Source organism: Oreochromis niloticus, linkage group LG14 (assembly GCF_001858045.2).
Source record: "Oreochromis niloticus isolate F11D_XX linkage group LG14, O_niloticus_UMD_NMBU, whole genome shotgun sequence".
Classification (NCBI taxonomy): Eukaryota; Metazoa; Chordata; class Actinopteri; order Cichliformes; family Cichlidae; genus Oreochromis; species Oreochromis niloticus.
In genome coordinates, this window is record NC_031979.2 from 13,786,481 (window position 1) to 13,807,039 (window position 20,559).

General features: G+C 39.4%; 1 protein-coding gene across 5 annotated transcripts in view; it reads right to left on the reverse strand.

Annotated features, from left to right (window-relative positions):
* Positions 1–3,598: 3,598 nt before the first annotated feature.
* zbbx (zinc finger, B-box domain containing) overlaps positions 3,599–20,559 on the reverse strand; it is a 65,115-nt gene continuing 48,154 nt past the window's right edge. Inside the window, exons 6-14 of one of the 5 annotated variants that reach the window (XM_025898510.1) lie at positions 19,740–19,921; positions 18,187–19,023; positions 15,552–15,772; positions 14,052–14,094; positions 13,468–13,566; positions 9,996–10,151; positions 7,732–8,000; positions 7,580–7,649; positions 3,599–3,872 (exon numbers count right to left, since the gene is read on the reverse strand). In XM_025898510.1, coding sequence (XP_025754295.1) covers positions 3,820–3,872; positions 7,580–7,649; positions 7,732–8,000; positions 9,996–10,151; positions 13,468–13,566; positions 14,052–14,094; positions 15,552–15,772; positions 18,187–19,023; positions 19,740–19,921 — 1,930 coding nt within the window. In that variant the 3' untranslated portion in view covers positions 3,599–3,819. Of the gene's footprint in view, positions 3,873–7,579; positions 7,650–7,731; positions 8,001–9,995; positions 10,152–13,467; positions 13,637–14,025; positions 14,095–15,551; positions 15,773–18,186; positions 19,024–19,739; positions 19,922–20,559 lie in introns of all 5 variants that reach the window. The other 4 variants (XM_019345384.2, XM_019345383.2, XM_025898508.1 and 1 more) reach the window with 4 other exon arrangements.

The following is a 20,559-nucleotide window of genomic DNA, read 5'->3' on the forward strand; positions in this document are numbered from 1 at the left end:
GGAACAAACTCAATATCATATCATAGATGGTAAGCATGTGTTGTTGCCATCCTGTCGCCCAGTTCCTAAGTTTATTCTCACAAGGCAGGGCATCTTTATAAAAATTCACCGTGCCTAGCCATCTATCTTAGGTAAGTCTGATGTAACTCTCCAACACATATTCTTAAGATCAGATAGGAGAGACACCATTTCAGGTACAGATTAAGAAACTAATCTCGGAGGATATTCTGTCAGTTTGACACCTTTAAGGCTTGCAGCAAAATGGAGAGGCCTCCTCTAAATGCATAATCCTCTACACCTACAGGAGATTTTCGACTGATGTGTTTGACAGCGCTCTCCACTACAATCATCAAAACGCCAGATGATGGACTATTATTTAGAGGGTGCTTTCTTCCCTGCAGTAGAGTTCCAGACGATCAATGCCAATGTGCAACGAAGCAGTTTTGGTAGCAGTTCTGGTGGCGAGCCAACACCTTAATATATCAGTTTCTGCTGGTTTTTGCTTTAATCTGCCAAACATCTCATTTTGTACAAAAGTAGCGTCCGTGACACCAAAGGGCTGCACGTGTGGCTCACACCAGTTTACTCTTATCTCACTTTTAAATCTGGGCTCACGCCTCCTTATTAGTTTGTTCAATGACTGTTCAAAATAACATTCAGGGAACACTGGTAATGTCACTAGTCCTTTAATTGGCTATTTAGCTGCAACATCCTAAGTGGTAAACACAGACAAGTATCACCTTAATTTGTTTACATGCCAATGCGCTACTTCGAGGCAATTCTTCACTACCACTGCTAACAGCATTTTGTCTGCCCATGACATTTTGGCAATAGGGCAAGTTTATTTTATCAATATAACTAATTTATTGTCAATAGCTTTTTAAAAACTTTAAACACTGAACACGTTCAAAATGATTTTTTTTCTTCTTAACTGTCGTTTCCCTGATTGTATATCCCTTCCCTTCATTGCTGACTCTTCCCAACCCCAATCTAGATGACTGCAGAACAATTAAAAGGAAATTAAAGACTGCACACGTCAGCATTTAATATTACAAATGCGTCCACTAACACTTCATAAAAAGTGGCGAATGAGTAGAGTAAATAACACAGTTAAATATTAGTGCCTTTTCTGCAAATTTGCCCATTTCTCAGTTTCTTTGTGGACTCAAAATGTTGCTTGCGTATGCAGCTGCCATCCTTCGTGGCACAATAAAGGCGACTTGTGAGACTCGGTAAACGGGAAAATCTTTTCAGGGCATTCTGGGTGAGGAAATTGGAATGGGTTTTCATCAGAAGACAAGCGAGGAAGATATCCGGAAGCGAATCAAAATTCTTCCACGGTACAACCCAATGAAAATAACCACTAAAACAACAAAAACATGTGCACTTAAAGAAGAAGAAGAGACAGTTAAAGATGGAGAGGGAGAGCTGTAGCCGAACCAGTGACCAGTTTCAACTGTTTTGGGGTTAGAGCCAAAGATTGAAATTAGCATAAAAAAATGTATCAGAAGTCAACGTGAAAACAAAAGAAAAAACAAAACTTGTGAATTTACCCCTAAGAAATATATTTAAAACATGATTTACTTTCATAGTCTGGCATATTGGTATGCCTGTTTTTTGTAATGCACCCAGTCTGAACTCCAGTTCCTGAGAAGGGTCAGTTAATATAGTGGAGTTAAATGTCAACTCCTCCAGTTTCACTGTCTTTCTGACAGCATCAACATCACACACAACTCCAAATCTTACAAAGGTCAGCTCTCTTTTTCGTCTTCCTGTTTGCATGCATGTGTGTGTCTGTGTGCGAGGGAGAGGAGGGAGAGAAAGAGGATCGAGAAGAAAGGAGTGCAGAGATCTCAGAGTTGTTTAAACCCAGCCTAGCAGTTCGATATCCATCAGATTTATGTCTCTGTTATTTTCCTCTCCTAAACAGTAAGTGATAAACTCAGTGAAGGACACAATAACAAAGATCTACCTTTTCACCTCTCTCTCCTTGTCTATCTCTTGGTCTCTCTGTCTTTCTCTCTCTGTCCCTGTGCTATCAATCAGCCTTGTGGTGATTGCTGTTGGATTACAGGGCTTTTGCTGTCTGCTCCCAGCGATTAACGTCAGGACAAATAAAATAGCCCTATATCCCTCCATAGTGACTGGAGTTAAGACTAGAGCCGTGTGCACAGAGAAACGCATTTGCACACACACACGCACACACACACACACACACAAAATAACATGCAGTGCAAAAATTACCCTTCATCCTAAATGCCATCAAAGTTAGCATCTATCCACAGCGGCTATAGATCTAACTAGGCGTGTGCATTCATTCAAACGTACATCTTGCAAACACAATTAAAAGGAAAATAAAAAAACTCCTCTGACGGGCTAAACTACCTACAGCCTGCTTCCAGAGATGCTGACTGCCCACCCTCTCTTTTGGAAACACAGAGCTAAGCAGGCAAACCACTTCGCTGCACATAATGAACTCTGATGGTTGTGATTATCCACACAGTCTGACTGCTTGTCAAAAATCACACGCTCAAATGCATAACCTGCTCCACTCGTGTATGAAACAGAAGTGTTGAGTGTTCTAAATATTAGAATAAACAACTTTGTTTAACGTTTTGCTGTATTACGCCTATTTTTAGTCGGGGATACAGAAAATTGTAATCCAGCATCTGGCATCAAGCCACCAATCATCAGGGTTTTGGCCATGCGTGTCCTCCATAACATTTCTACAAGCTTGGCCCTCATACAGCAGGGTAAAAAAAGCTTTAACATTGACTGTCATTCTGCTTCTCAGTTACAGAATGTATTTGGCAGTATTATACAGGCGTGATATTCTGCTGTATCTACCTGTTTGTCCTTGTTTGATCCTCACACAAATATCGGCTGGAGATGAAGTAGTCAATGGTGGGTTGTGAACTCAGCTGAGGACAGTGGCAGTCGTGATAGATTGGGACTGGCTGTGGGGAATAATAGAAAACAGCAGAGCTGCAGAAAAACACAAACATACATACTAACAAACACCAACGGCGCATGTACACATTCACCATGGAGACAACAAACCAGTTCCAGCAACTCGTGTTTATCTTCTCCCACTCCTGCACACACATGCAGAAAGATGGCAGCAGCAGGCACTGACACAGTTCCTTATTCCCTGCCTTACAGACATTATTTATCACCTGCAGGAGTCTCCTCTGTGTGTGTCCATGTGCAGACAGTCTGACCTGATCTAGTGCCACCCTAACCTTATTAAGAAACAAAGTGATGACAACAGAGAAAAATGTTCTCCCTAACCCCTGCAGGTAAAATTGGCACAGCAGCAAACTGTCCCTCAATGTCTGTCCTTTAATGCACGTCTCAGACAGCACGCGCACACACTCTGACAAACACGCCGTCAAAGGGATCCAAGCAGACTCCTGCTGAGAATAAAGCCAAAGTCACCATTTATCTTCATGTCAGCTCCCCTTCTGTTGCCAGTCGCATTGTTTTTGTACCTTTAGCTAATCCATCCACAGGAATGCATCTCACAGCTGCTGTTCAGTTTAAGAACTAACATAAACACGGTGTATGGCAAACAAGGGCATACAAAAAGAGACAAACAATAAATCAAACAGCATTTATTCATTGTTCAACAAGCATTACACTTATATTTTTTCAGATTATTGCAGAAAAGTTTAGACTTATGCGTTAAAGGGTGTCTACACCAACCTTTAAGAATCATGAACACAATTTAAAAATGCATCCACTGTGGGATTTTTCCTGCATGACTGTCACGCACATGTGTGCGTCAGGGTAGCAAGAGGACACTCTGTCGATCTCTCTTCACCTCCTCCTCATCTTCTTCCTCCTCTTCTTGTTCAGCGGTGACCCCGCCTCTGCAAGACAAAATCCACCAATCAAAGGGAGAACGTCTTTTACTCATAAAACTCAAATACCTGCCTATGATCAAAGAACAGATGCGCTATTCTTTTTGTAACTACTTTCAGATGTGGATATCAAAAATTCTCCTCCGCCAGATGAGATTTGGAAAATGTAACAGATGGACAGCTGAAAGTGTAGCTTGTGTGTTAACAGGCATCTGTCATTGCCAAGGTGGAGTTTGATCAAATTTGATTAAATCTGAATCCAGTCTAGTCATTTAAAAATCTAAGTTGTTTGATTTGTGTGAAACTTACTAATTAGCAAGTAAATAAAGAGCTACCGTGGTAATAAAAATAAAACAAATAAAAGCAAACCAGGATGAAGGAGTAAATATTTTGATTAGGAAGTTGCTGGCCATTTTCTAAACACTCATATTAAAGTAATACAATTAACCCCACCAACTGTCCCTACAGTCTTCCCTTTTTTTTTTGCTTCAGGCATTTAGGAGAAGCGTTTCCCGCCTGTATTCAGTTACGATGACACCAAATTACCTTGGGAGTCATAAAAAACGCCACCCACCTCCAAATAAGAACGACTCACTCTATTGATGTCATCTCAGCCAGCATGTGCAGTGTTCTTGCTTTTATTGTAATTTTTTCAGTTCGACTTTTTTAGTGCATTTATCCACTTATTTTTCTCAAGTGTTTTTGTGACTCACAGACTTAAACCATAACAATGTTACATGTTCAAACGTGCAGCTTGCAGAAGAATTTATTAATACAAACAAAACAGAGGGCATCTTATCCAATCATCTACTGTAATTGATGAAACATACTAGCTAATTCAAACTTCGAATATTATAGCGAAATACTAGTGACATCGCATTATATCCAGTTACAGCATCAGTTAAAGGTAATCACAAAAGTAGCCTAGGTACTGTCTTCTCTAAAAAGTTTGAGTAATAATTATGATATCTTTGACTGTACAGCACTTTTAAAAACACACAGTTACCTCACGTGCATAAATACAAGTCATTCAGATGTGTCATAATTTTGCCAACGCTTGGAAGAAGGCCCAAACTGTCATTCTTGAATGACAGGAAATTGATTTGTATGTTCCAGAAAAATCCATAAATCACCACCAGGCTCAAGCCTGCCATGAACTGGAAACTGCTGGAACACCAGCTTCACAACATTTCTTCTGGAGAAAAGTTTTATGGTCAAACAAGATAACATTTAAGCTATTTCACCATAATAGCAAGAGGTATGTTTGGAGGAGTAAAGATGAAGCTTTCAAACCTAAGAACACTGTACCAATTGTCAAGCATGGTGGTAGCATCACACTTGCGTGCTGTTTTTCTGTCAGTGTCACTGGTATGTTCCAAAAAGCGAATGGAATGATGAGGAAGGAGGATGGCATTCTTCACCTCAAATCAACAGTTAGATCATTGAAACTTTGAATATATGTATATATTTGAACCTGTTTATATACTTTTGACCCTGTGTAGAATTAGAGAAAAACAGGCATTAAGATGTATGAATTATACAAAAATGTGGTAAGTATAAAATAACTGCTTAACAATTTAGTTTAACAACAACTTAACTTTGTAACTCTAGTAGAGGCTGTGCAGTATTGTCACATCACAAAACTGAAAAATATTTTCTACCTGGGATGTTGTATCTTGGGTCGAGCTTTTAACCACTTAAGCCCTCCTTTATCACCATGTAACCCACCAGTAATTTCCTTCCACCTTTTGCTCTTCCTGTCATATGAAGCACAGCTATCGAGGGCTACAGTGACTCTCAGTTGTTTACTTTTGGGTCGCACTTCACCAGCTGCTAGTATCTCTGCCTAGAGTGCTTTCATAGTCTGATTGTACTCAACAGTTATCAACAATTATTATATTTCATGCATGTTTTGCAAAGCACTGTGTTTTGTCAGTGGTTCTTTTTATGTAGCTCCCTTTTTATGCACTATATTGTCATCAGAGGCACACGTTGTGCTTTTGCTCTTAGACACGTGTGGGTTTGTTTCATTGTAGTACACGCGAGGGAACATAAATGCAAGGTGTCGCTATATCAAAGATATTACCATATGACACTTTTATATCATGCCAAAATGCATACTGGTATTCTCATGGCTATGATATGGCACAGCACTAACACAGACTGTTTCACAACCTAAAGCTGCTCTAAATAAGATCTCAAAGACGAGCATGACTCGTATATGCTGCTGCACCCCCATACAGCTGCAAAACGTGAAGTAGGTTCTAGGTTTGGACTCATAGTGTAACCACTAATAAAGCAAAAGCGGATATTCAGTTCTCACAATTCACCAACTGTGGTGCACGCCTGCCAAGCAACTGGAGACAGCTGAGTAAAAGCAGAGCAGATGATAAATAGTTGTCTATGCACACAGACCGCCCATAATATGCTGTGACAGCATTCGCTATTGTGTTGTGTGGGTGTACCTTGGAGTGTACATACTGTATACTATTACTGGAATATTCACTAAAACAAATGCATATTTTATATGCAAAAATGCACTCAAGTTTTCCTGATTATACCATTATTCAATATGTTTTGCAGCAGAAGCTACATTACAGCTGAAATCCATTTACATACATTTACTCTGAAGTCAACGGGGTCTGAAAGAACAGCATCTCATGAAGACGGTTCATTGACCCTATACAAAAAAAACTTTCTGAGTTGAACTGGCCAAACACACGGTACCTAATTAAACAATAATGCTACAGCTGTGTCAACTAACTGCATGACAAGATCCTGTCATCATGAAAATCCAGTGTTTCTGCATACTCAATAAATTGGACAATGTCACAAGAGCCCAATCTGCAAATTAGGAGGAAAATGAAACGGTATTTGCAAAGGTGAGGGTGGAATCACAAGAGCTGCCTATAAAAAACAAAAACAGCATGATACCTGTGAAGCTGAACCAAAGTAGCCAGATTAAGTCCATCCTAAGTGTGTGTTTGTGTATGTTTTAGGATGTAAGGAGCTGTTTTGGGAGCTCTCACTGTAGTATGTGTTAATCCGTTTATTACACGTCTCAAAGTGATATTCACAGTGCTCTGCTCAGCACAAGGCCTCTAGCGCAGATTATGCCCGCTCCACAAACACAAAAAAACATCAATAATGCACAGGCACACACACTCAGAGTCGGTTTCTGATATACAAAACCACACTGACACACTTCCTCTCTCTTTTCACACGCATACTCACATTAAGCAGCACATTAAGGCTGGATACCCAACATGCTGTCAAAGCTAAAGTCGTTCTGCTGCTAACGATCCATTACACACTCCACATATCCGACAGCGAGAGGCATTGATGGAGTACCAAAAAAAAGAGGAATTACCCCCTGTCGTGGCCACTGGATTGGTAGTGGAGTGTGAGAAAGTGTAAGGGGTGAGATTCTAAGGTGGCCATGGTGAAAAGACACACACACACACACACACACACACAGTATGAAAATGGGAAGGTACGACACTTCAATGTCTGATTCGTGCACTGGAGAAACTCACATTTGCCTTTCAGGACATCAACATCAAATGGACATTTGAACAACTGCCTAAGCATTTCCAGGTCAACTAACAACAAAAACATATACCCCCTTTATGATAAGCTCATCCTTGATGTGACCCTCGCACAAATACAATTGAAATGCATGAGGGTAATCAAATTTAGGGATGTGTGTTACAAACCGTTTGGAAGAGGGATTCCTGCACTCATCCTGACTTCCACTGTGTTCTGTACCAGTACCTGGAGTGCCTGCTTGGGAGGGAAATATTTAAGAAAGGTTAAGAATTAATGGTTGAAATCACTCTTGTAATTTATAATTCATTCAAACACTTACTGTATTATTTTCTATGATCATGATCTGTAAAATAATATACTGATCACAGATAGCTATACCATGTATATGTGATTGCATACATGAAAGTTTTTGGTCTGTGCTCTTGACCATGAGTCTTAGCTCCTGCTCCAGACTGCTCAGAGCACGTGCAGTTGTGTCTATCTCCAGGTCAGGGTCCTCACAGCCCATCTGGTCCACATTACAGATCTCCATGATCTCTCTGGCTGCTTGGGACAATGGACGAAATACTGGTGAGAATTCTGAGTCCACTGTGCAAATAAAGAGACAGCGAGAAAAAGGAGGGGACAAGGAATGAGAGGTTTGGCAACGGACAGTGCGAAATAGTTAATGCGTATTTGCTAGACAGCCTGAAACCAGATATGGAATAAAAGCAAAACAGGGAAATGGGTAGAGAAACGCATAAGCTGTGAATAAGGAAGGATGGAATGATGATCATGAGGCTATACAGTAAAAGGTACTTTCTGAAAACAGCTACACAGAGAGTGAGTGTAAGAAGCAGATAAGAACAGGTGTAGAGGAAGAATGGAGAAGGTAAGAAGAAGATGGTATGTTGCTCAGGATTCAAGAAAAAAGGGTCGATCACGACTGTCAGTGGAATGAGTGGTGTCTCATCCCACTCCTGTGTGAGCCACATCAAATTGAATCAGATTGAACATCCATCTCCACCTGCTCACTGTAAATTACATTGAGGCCCCCACTGAGAAGCTATGATAGTGTGGGTGTGTATGTGTGTCTGCAGCACACTGATTCCTCATGCTGCGTGCTGTCTAACCAGTTTCAGCTTCAGTGTTAAATCTTTCAGTCTTTCAATCTTCCATTGTCTCCTCACCTCGCCCTCCCTCCACCCACTCTCAGTGCCTGCCTCTGTCTTTCAACTGGCACAGAACCTCCACTTAGTGCTTCACAACCACCTGCACTGTCAAACTAAGCAGCATGGGAAGAATGATGCATGCAGGGAAGTGCTTCTAACACATGTGGACACACACATACCTCTAGACTCGATTTATTTCAATTTTAAAGCAGATGGCGCACACATATTTAGATTTCTGCTACTGATAAATTTCTGTGCCAGATTTAAAATGTATGAAGTGTAAAATGAAGAAAACTGAACTTTGATATCACTCAAGCGTTCCTTTGGAAGGTCAGATTTGAATAATTCCTTTCTGCATGGACTGTATATTGGATATGTTAATACCCTTAAGACAAATTGAGATGTAATACCTAACATATGCATCTTTTTCATGTGATATATTATTATAATTGTACTGTAGGTATAACTGCTGTATGGAACACACTACAGTAAAGTATGGAGGAAAAAAAGGGAAACCAAATGCTGTGAACTTTAAAAAGAGTTCCCCACTTACAAACATGCTCAGGGGCGCAGTGCTATTTTAAAACATTAATTAATGGCACAAGGGAGCCAAAGCACAGATGTTTTGGCGAGAAGCCTTCTTCTGTGTGCTGTCAGACAGCACATTGGAGCGGCACACTGACAAAACAGCACAAGGAAGCACTCTGAGAGGGAACTTGCCGAAACATCAGTGCTTAGGTTCCCTTGTGAATTAAAAATACAGAAAAAATGTTGCACACTCATTTTGATACAATAGTTAAATATGTTTCAAAGTTTTTTTATTTATTGTTTTTAACTAATGTACTCCTCAAACTTAAGTTTAAGCATTCAATATGACAAGAAGGTTACTTGAGTGTAGATTATGTGGGGCTCAAGAGTTGGAACTCTTGGATAAGATTAATTTAAAAAAGACTTACGAAAGCAGGTTTAAATAGTTTGACAACATGGAAAGAAGTGAGTGAGGCAAAATAATACAGAGAACTGATCATCACTGAGAGGGAATTAGAAATCTCACTGAATAAAACAATTTACTCTCTGGTCTTTCAGGTTTCTGTGTGTGCAAATATGCATCAGCATAAAGAGATTAATGCACTGTTTCTTGTATCTGTATGGAAAATATGAAAGGATGTATTCCTGGACCAACCCTCAGTCCTGCATGTGTACGTGTTCAGTATAAGTGGATAATATAAGTGTGTCTGTTCACAGCCAGCACAAACATTGAAATAGTGTTTCTATATGCAGAGATATAGTGTATTAATTGTGTGCACAATAGAATTCTGCGTGTGTAAATAAATAAACAACAAAAAGAACTCTGTGTACCTGAAAATCTTCACATAGACACAAACAAAATACACACAAGCACTCATGACAGCACAAATAAACTTCCACTCACCAGCTGTTCCCAGTTCATCTGCCGATACTTCTCCTGTCCTGGATGAGTGAATCTGAATTCCAGTTGGCTGCCTGTGGTTGTCCTTCATCACACCGAAAACCAGGTGTTCCTCATTTAAAGCTCTGAAGCTGCTGCTTAACCCATAACTTTGTAACCCTAAATGAGTGAAAGGAAAAGTTAAAGACGGGTCATAGCACACCTCACCCAGGACAGCCATGCGTATATTGGATTCATAAAAATGCATACGTCTTGTTCTCTTGCAGTTGTTCTTTAAAAAAAAAAAAAAATCATCTCAACACTTTCACATTCTGATATTGTCCTTTACATGCATTTAAAAAGGACTCAGAATATCTGGATCCAAAATGTACGAAATACAAAGAGACAGATCATTCACTGTCACGCTGCTATCGGTTGGACATATAGCAGGCAATTGGAAACTGCAATGGATTTTCTTTGCTATCTAAGTCTAGTTTGTGACCTTTCTACAGCACTACCACATGGAAAAACATTTTGGCTATGACTGAATATGAATGCAGCAGACTATAAAACTTGCAAAATGACAAGACAAAATACAAATATGTATTTCATTTTTGTTTAATAATTAAAGTAAAACTATTTTTACACTGTATTTGTTAAGCATACAAATCACTGTAATCATCAATAGTTCATAAAATGTGGTATTTCAAAGGTACTTAATAGTAGTTCATAATAACAAAAGGATGCTAAATCAATTTTAGGATTTTTAGGAGATGTTGTTCCACAAATATAGTCACATACACACGAATGAGCCCCTTCAAAGGCTTCTGCAGATTTAAATGCTCATTTAAGCTAACAGAGCACTGACAAAACAAGGTAAAAAGAAACACACACACACACACGGATGTAAGGAGATAACATAATCTATTAGCCTAAGTGACTTATATAGATTAATTCAAGTAAATTAATTTGATAAAATAAACCATTTGTCTATTTATCAGCAGTAACTGTACTAAACAAATATTGCTTAACAAGCTGCTCAACCAGTCCTGACAGCTGCAATGCAATTACTGCTGTTTTCAGCTTTCTCTCCTGTGGTCAGCTAATTAATTAATTGATTAATACTACTGACTGGAGAACATACTTACTACTCAAAATCAGCTGAAAATAAATAAGAGGGAAAGGGCGAGCAGTCACATAACAGTTTGTCATCTCTAAAGAAAATGGAAAAGGCTGAAGCTAGTTTGGAAAACACACAGATTTAAAGGGACCATTCTGCGTGTGTGTGGTGTGCGCGTGTGTGTGCGTGCGTATGTGTGTGGGTCATTATCCTTCCTATTTGCCTGCCTGACTCTCTCTGTCTTTCTTTTTGTTGGACTCGATGCACATTTTGACAGAAACTGCACACTAACAACCTAATTTTCTGACTGATGAGGTGACAGGGAGTACGGAAAAAGGGACAGCAGGGTGAAACTGTAGAGCAGCAGACATATAAAACCTGTTGGATTGCAGTCTTGCCAACGAAAAAAAGGAAAGAAGACAAAAACAGAATAGACAGATGGAGGGATGGAAGGACACAAATGAGTGTGAAGTGTTGTCAAGGTGATATTCCTCCTTTCTAACCTTTCTCTCTCATTAACTTTGGAGGTTTAACGATGGTGGCAGAGACAGTGCGGGATTTGACGAGAGGTTGGCTGCATGGTGCGAGGAGGCTAGCGGTGCCCTTGTGAGAGTCTCTCACTGTCAACCCTATTCATTTAACGCACGCTCGACAATGAAACTGCAGAGAGTTGGCCGTTTATGCTTCATGAAGGAAAATGTTGATGGGGTCATTCTGGGATAAGCAAACAATGCTTGCTGAAAAACACTGACTCCTGTTTGAAATGCATGAGTACAAGGTATACTAAGAACGATGTGATTTGATAAATGGCATTCAAGTACTGTATGTGGCTGCTAGACTTCCACATGTTATGATGTTCAGTGCAGGGGGCATAAACACATATCCAATTTACAAAATATTAATTTTAAAGCATTTCAAATGTCCATGTTGCGATCACAAATAGAACATTAATGCTACGCTCAGAAGGCAGTTTTCTCAGTGGCTGCAGCATGGTCTACCACCTGCAGTTAATGTGCAACATTCTTAAAGCCATTTTGTTACAGAAGGGATGGTGAAACAAACAAGAAATAAACACCAAAATCAGGAGATAAAAGTCCACATCTTCTCCCAAAGGCAAATGACAGGTAATAAATAAATATTATATAAGCAGTATGAATTACTATTACATACAAACCTTACTGCATACCATGACTATGCAACCATAACTAGTTAGCCACAATATTAAAACCACCTGATTAATACTGAGTAGATTGTCTTGGTTCCACCAAAACACCTCTGTCCTGTTAAGGGGAGGTCTTGGGGTATCCTGCAGAGTCTTGCATCATTACACTGGCAGACGATTAATTGGGCCCTCTGGGTTGTGGTTTGCTACCTCTGTTGGTGTAGGATCTGATGGATCAATGCCATGGCCATTTTACTGTGTTCCTTGAGTGATTATGGGACAGTTTTTCTAGTGTGATGAGCCACATTGTCCTGCTGGAGGCCAATGCCGGTGTGTATTGATGTCATTGTGAGGGGCCCAACAGTGCTTAGGTGGGTGGGATACATGTTACAGTAACAACTACGTAAATACCCAGTTCCATAGTAGCCCAGCAGGAAAATACATTGTCAAAAAATACAAGAGATGATCAGTTCACTTGTCAGTAGTTTTAATATTGTGGCTGATGTGTGTATTTGAACAGGATCATACACTGTAACATTATCACAATACGTTGCTTTTATAGCTTTCTGTGTTTTAAAGTTCCTCTTAAACTAAAGTAAAATTTCTGTGATGTGTCAAGGATGCAGGCTTTATTACTACTTTGTGACTTGTGAGTCTTCGTGATGAAATATCGACATTTTAGGCAGGTAGAATTAGGCGTGAGCCTTTGTTTTTCCTAAAGTTAAGAAAAGTGAGGAGCTAAATATAGGTAGAAAGAAGCACACAGGTTACAAAGCATTTGAAAGCAAAGGCCTGCACACACTCACATACAACACAAAACAAAACGGCATCACAGGAAAGCTCCCTTTGGACCCACCAGCAGTAAATTATCAGTGTTGTCCCCAATCTCTCGTTTTTCACCAAGCAGCCAGCACTCCTCTGGGTTTAAAACTCATTTTCGTGTGTCTTGTAAGCTCTACATTTTTACATATTTGTTCTAAATCCCATTATGAGGCCTTAGTGACATGAATAACGCTCGCAAATTGGAAAGTATCTCCAGGCAAAAGCTGGACACAGAGGTAATCTTCACAATCTAATCTCATGAAGCACAATAGCAGCAACCACACTTTCTGATGTTGTTTAAAGGAAAACAGGATGGCAATTGAAGAAATTGAAGCATAAAATCTCAAGCACACTATCCATACACATTAAAAGACTTTCCCTTTTTAACCTACCTGTTGGGTCTGAATCACGCAGTGGAGACTGGCATGTGTGAAGTGGGTCACAGTGTGCATGTTCTGGTGTCTCTGGTTGACCGGCAATCATTTCCAAACCTAGAGGCGAAAACCCATGCAGATCACAGAACTGCTCTGATCCAGACCCAGCACTCTGGTTGTGCATTACCTGAGGGTATACGCAAACAGATGGAGGAACACAGGAGAAGGGGGGATGGAAGGAGGAAGGGGGGAAGCAGTAAAAAGGGGAATGACAAAATGAAAACAATGAGAAAAAACAGGTCATGTTAGGATGAGATAGTAAGTTGATACACGCCGAGACATGGAAAGAGAGTAATGTACAGTGGAATACAGAATAAATGCTTGCTCTTAAAACTATCTGTGAATACAGTCCTTCCTGAAACTAAGAGGGCAAACAATATGAATTTAACTTCAAGCTAGGTAAGCATGTTAAATTTGTTATTTTTCTGTTTAGAATGTGCAAATACATATAAATGAGCTAGTGTCTTCTACTGTTCCCTCTCTCATCCAAACTTGATGAATTGATTTTTAATTAACCCCTGGAGCTGGCGAGAGCATCTCACAATAGTGCGGTGGGTTCGCTGTCGTCCCTTTGCAAGTGTCGTCCTGTGAGACAGAAGAAAATGTGGAAGCTCTGTTTAGTTAAGATTAGATCTGATGCATTAGCATGCTAGCCTTGCAAGACATTGCAGATGGGCTGGGAGAGTATAGAAAGAAAGGCATGTGGGAATAGTGCCACACAGAGCAAGAAATGAGCAAGGATGGAGAATGACAAGAGGAAGACAGGGTAAAAGAAAGGAGAGGCAACACAACACAAAGAAACAGCAAGAGACCAAATACAATGATAGTGTGCTGCAAAAAAAGGAAGAAAAAAAATCTTGAGATCTCTTTGTGCAGACCAATAGCTCCTCATAATAAGAAGGATGATGACTAGCTGCCTGAACTATAAAACTAGCCAACTGTTAGTAAAGTTAAAATAAAAGAAAAGGGCAGAAGGAAAGAAAAAGACTGAACAAAGGAAAGAGACAGAGTGAAAAACATACACAGAAGACCAAAGAGATGGGTCCAGAGAGAGGGAGTGAGAAAAAGACAGAAATACCATCTAATCATTTTTATGAGCAGTTTGATTCAGGTCCAGAGGCCACAGATAACCACCATCTTTACAATCATGAGCCTCATTTTATTCCAGCTTTTTTAATAAAGCACTACCCTCCTTATTTTTTTTTTCATTCCTCTGTCACAGTATAAAGGATTCATACCATTAAATGGCTGATAAGTCATTTGGGACCATTCAAGCACTGCCTTTTTAATCCACTCTGTTACTCTTTTCTTCCCTCAATGGTTTGCACCTTTAACACCACAGCTTTAGATGTCTCTGAGCTATAGATGAATAATGTAAAGTAATTAGTGTGATACAAATGTTATCTAATAGATCAGGTCAGCTACAATAAGAAACTCTAACTGTATGTCGCTGAAGCCTTCTCATTCAATGCAGTGATTATGTCTAGTGTAATGAACTTCAAAAAGTTTTATTACTCAGCTTCAAGATATTTCCCAGATAAAGTTCAGTGTGGATGACTAGAATGACTCATTTGTTAATTCAATCAGTTATTTGTCAGCAATGAACCACTTATGCGAAGCAAAGGAGGTTATACAAGATTACTCATTCCGTGCAGTAAAAATCTCTGTGCGGCTAAAATTAGAGATATGCACCTCTACGTCAAAAACTTCTCGCTTAATATTGTGGCTGAAAAATCTCTCAGTTAAGGTCATTATTGAACAATTTAAATGAGTCGCACAGAAACAATGGTCGCAAATGGAATGGTTAAAAAGTTAGTAGGTTAAGGTTCAAGTTACACCAGCATAAAGACAAATCTCTTTTGTATTCATTCCTGATTGTCAATTTGGCAGCCACTTACAAAGTTCAGCCATTTGCAATTTGCATAATATTCCTTCATTAGGAGAAGACTGTGATTCAGAGAAAATAATGCAATGACAGCTCTGTAATCCAAGGCTCCCTCTTTCAAGAACCAAAAGCAATTGGGAATACAGTAACATGTTACCATGGATAGTTCTGGCAGCTCTTCTGACTTATCAGTCGGCAAATCTTTTGTTGTTTCTGTCTCCGCAGGAACAAAGGAATCTTCTAGATGAGATATGGCAGGATTCTCTTCTCTGGAGCTCCCTCTCATTAAATGCCCTCGCGTCTGTGAATCTTCATCTGCAGTATCTTCTTCAAGTGGATCCAGACCCAGGCTATCACTGGACATATCATCGCAACTGTCTTCAGGAGAAAATGCAGGAATACATGTTTAGAGAATGAAAGGTTTATTTTAAGTTATGATTACAATAAGTTGATTGTTGTTTCATGGACTATGATTGTTGACTTTGATCTAAAATGCTATGGCATCATTATTATTATTACAGAATTATTGTCATCCAAACAATATTGGACTAAAAACTGTTTATTATGACTCAAACCACAGCAGCAGGATTTTCATCTCTATGATGCAACGAAAACTACAACAGCCCTTTCACATGGCGCTGCTCTGGCTGCTGCATTCTGGTTGTACTATGCCATTTTTTAAGGGCACTCATAGTCTTTACATATACATTCATTTTGCATTTCTATGGGTCACATGAACGTATGTCACGCTACGTTGCGGTGACAATGGCATGCACGAGTGCCCAGCTTTTGCACTTAAACTGCACTTTGTTCGATGCAGCAGGAAACTTGGCTATGTATGGTGCAAACCATAGAAAAGAATAGGTCTCAGAACACAAGGGTGCCATTGTCGTGTTTCATATGAAAGGGCCCTGAAGCTTTAATAAGCTGATGAAGCAAGCTTTTAGAGTTACACCAGCTAAGAAGCTACAGTAAGTGGCAGAAGGATCTAAACGATAACCGAAAGCACAGAGAAGATGGATGAACAGGCAGGTATGAAAACTAAAAGTAATACCAGGAACAGATCTGACAGAACAAGCCATTATGAACTTATAGCCCAGACTTTAGTCAAATTCAAAGTCTTATACTAATGTTTTTTCTGAATAAAACTGCACTTAGCAAACCATAACCATTACATACACATTCAGGACTGGGACTGTAATGTGTGCGCAAATAGACCCAAACAAAAAGAGAATGGAAAAAACTAAAATAAATACTTTACTTTTGAGCTGTGTAAATACTCCCACACAGCTCAAAATACTCCTTTGAGCATACATCTTTGAGTGTTCAGTTATAAGAGTTAATTGGTTAGTAGTAGTACTAAATGTTTAGTGATATTCATATAAATGCACACAGCAAATAAAGTCTGTTCCTATCTTTCCAACCATTTGTTGTGAGCATACATCTGTACACATCAAGATGCATGACATTAACTATGAAGTTCACTGAAAGTACTCTAAGAGGGAAGGGCAATTCTCTGCTGTGTAATTAACTTCCTGTCTGTTCTAGCTTTATGTCAGGTATTTACTTAAAAACTAAACTTTAATCAATACTAATAAAAAGAAAAAGAACACTTTTTATGGCTGGATCTAAATTGGCTTTGACAGCCCAGTGGAATAAAAGAAAGCCATTACTGCTAAGATCCACAAGCAGTTTATTCATATAAACTGCCTGACCAGTGAGAATTGTGTTCAAACTGTGGCATGACAAAGTGTTCTATTAGGAATCACTTTACTGCAAAGACCTGTGCTTCCCCATCCATAAACATGGACGTTTCTTTCTCCTATTTTCTTTCTCCTATTTGTAATCCAAATTTGACTCCCCAGACATTATTGTCTGGTCTCGAGAAATCTCAGCAAATGCCTTGAAATGCAAAATGTATCAAATCAATTTATGAGAAATAGACTTCATAATAGAAGTATTCTCTATGTACAAATTGTAGCTATGCAGTGGAAAGAATATTTAGGAAGTGGGGCATATAGAGAATACATTTGCCTTTGCATCCAGGCAGACTTAAAACTACAAACAGAAATATCAGACTATGTAATTATTACTTGCTCGAAATAGTTTCTAACCTCTATTACCCGGATATTTGGAAAGTATTTGTTACGCATGCCCTTTAACTCTGCTTTTCAACCTTGTTAGCGAGTGACCTTGTACCAAACCCTCCTTTGCCATTGAAGCTGAGGTGGAAATGTCATATCACATGATCTAAGAGCTGTTAATTGTATGAGGTGTAAATTGGCAATGCTTCTTCACAAGATAAGGTAACAATTAAATCTCTCATCTCATCCGCATTTCGTTAGAGTGAATCTAGAGTAGATCTGTAGTTAAAGCCAAACAGATCATCGCAGAGTAGTTTGCCAAATTAATTTATAGCTGCAAGAATAAAAACAAAAGTGACAATGACATGATAAGCATGTGAGAGAACTGAAGATGAGCTGAAACCACACAAAGATTGTTTTCACCAACTGTTTTGTCTTTGACAGTCACAAAGAAGCTTTTATCAGTCATAATTTGAGTCCATTTATTTGTAACAAAGATTTCTAACAATGTAATGTAATGTAATCATACGAAAGCAGTTTAAATACAAACCACTCTTAATAAATAGTTAATTTAGCACCCATTAACAAGACTTTCATTACAAAAACAGAGTAAATATTGTGTCTAATTGTTGCTCGTCACCATCAGTACGCCCACAGGCACACACAAAGATAAATACCAGAGTGGGCACATTACTGCACTTCACTTACCTACTGATAACCTCTCTTCTTCATCCATTTTAACAGCAAGAACATTATTTTGGGTGACTTTTAAGAGAGATGATAATGGGATATAATTTGTATCCTGTGACTGAGTTGACTCTGTTTTAACAGACCTAAAAACTGGAGCGTCCTCAATTGTGTGAGTTGACCTATATGTAGAGTCTTCATCTGGAGGGGTTGCATCAAATAGAGATAACTTTGATAGGGTTTCTGAAGCCACAGCACTTATTTGTGATTGAGCTGGTTCCAAGTATTTTGCTGGTGAGTGTGTACTTGTAGTCTTAGGGGACAAAGGCAACGGGAGTTGATTATCTGATAGAAGAGATTCTGGGTCACATAAGAAATGCTGGGATTCCTTTGGGGACATCAGATTGCTTCTTGGTGATTCACAAATCTTTGGGGAGGAAATTGGCTCTACAAATAACTGGGAAGATTGGGGTTGATCTGGCAAGAGAGCTGAGTCCGAGCATTTCTCTAATGGGACCGGATGGTTCACTTTGGGCAATAAGGTTGAGTCAGTGGAGCTGGATGACGAAACTGTGAAAGTAGACCTAAGGGGAAATGATATGGATGGAGGAGGGGAGAGATGCTCTTCTGAGATTGGCGACCTGCTACTACTAGTAATTACTGAAACATCAGCTGAAGATTTGGGAGTTTTAAGCTGGGAATGTGGTAACAAGGAGATATGTTGTGGTGCTCCACAGTCAGCTGTTGATTGGGGAGATTGGCGAGGTGACTTTGCAGGTGATGTCTTGATTGACGACTCTGAAACTGTTGGATTCTCAGCAGTGGGGCATGTTGACAGCTTGCTTTTAGATAGATATGCTGTGTAAAAGATACAAATAACATTCAGTGCATAAGCATGGCCTAAAGAAAAAAAGTTTGTTGTTAAGGATTTTCAGACAGACCAGCATCACTATGCTTGAATGCAGAGCTCCAGTCACTTTTCTTGTTCTCCTTACTTTACTAGATCGGTGTATTAATATTTATGCACCACTTCCAAATTGCACAAGTCTGAACTGCAGCATTAATGGACATGTACAAACAAAGAAACACCTGAGAAAACAGTATGCCAATAATCTGCACAGGCTTTTGGCTGACATGGACAAAGATTTTAACAAGAGAGACCCTGTCCACATCCAGGAGCACAGGGAATATGTGTAGAGGGTTTGCAGAGAGCGAAAGAGTATTACAGACAGCAGCGGGCCACGCACATGACAATATGAGGGAATATACAGGAGGCTGTGAAAAACCTCAGCGCAGTTTTGAAACAGATGTCCTTTTTTTCTCTGCCATCACAGCCACGTTGCAACACAACAGAGTGTTACTGTAATCCCCTACTGCCTAATGCCTGGGGAATTGCAGATGTACTATGTTTTCCTTTCTACGTATGTCTATGTATGTTTGTCAGAACTGAATAAAGTGAGAAATATTAATGTAAAAGTGACCTACATCTAAAAGAAAACTTGCTGGCTTCTGCAGTCTGATACAGATTTAAAAAGCATGTCATTTACTCTTTCGCTGCAAAATAGAGAGCTCACATTTAACCGAGGGCCCAGTTTGTGATGTCTGAGGCTTAGATGGTTTGAGCTTCTGAGCTAGTCTGGACTGTAGTGGTGCACCAGGAGAAGAAGTGCCGACTCTTAAGGATCCATCATTTGGTAGGGCTGTTTTGGGCACCACCGAGTTTCCTTTCTGTGAAATCCACTGAAAAGTAGGGACCCTGAGTGGGGAATAGAGAAATTTGTGAATCTATGTGCATTTTTAAAAGTCAATCAGATAGACACAAACAGCATTCATATGTTTTAATAATTAAATAATTAACATTTTTGCAAAAACCTTAATTGATTTTGCTCCAGTGTTACATATTGTGTAATAATATTCATGCTAGTAAATTAACAGTTAAGGCCTTTACACACCAGATGTGTAAAATCTGTGTAAATATTTCATGCGTTAAACGCAGCTGTTCACAGCAACCTCATAAATCCACTGGACGAATGTGTACCATTTCTGTTTTTTGTATTTTTCTGATCAACACAATCAGATCTGAACAATCAGACCACTGCATTTGGCAAAAGTGCACTTTTGACTTCAAAACGTGCAACAGTACTGCATATAGAATAATATAGAAGTAAAAAAAAATTACTATTTTACCTCAGACACACAGCTAGACATGCTCCAGGTCAATCGGCTCTCTTAAATGCTTTCTCTGCCTCAGACCTGCACCCAACTCTAACTAACAAGAGTTCAAACTGCACCACTGACATCCTGAAAATCCTGAATGCGGCAGTGATACAGCTTCAACTCCTGGATCAAACCATGAAATTCTGCCCGCTGCTGCCTTCTCCTGAGAATTGTATG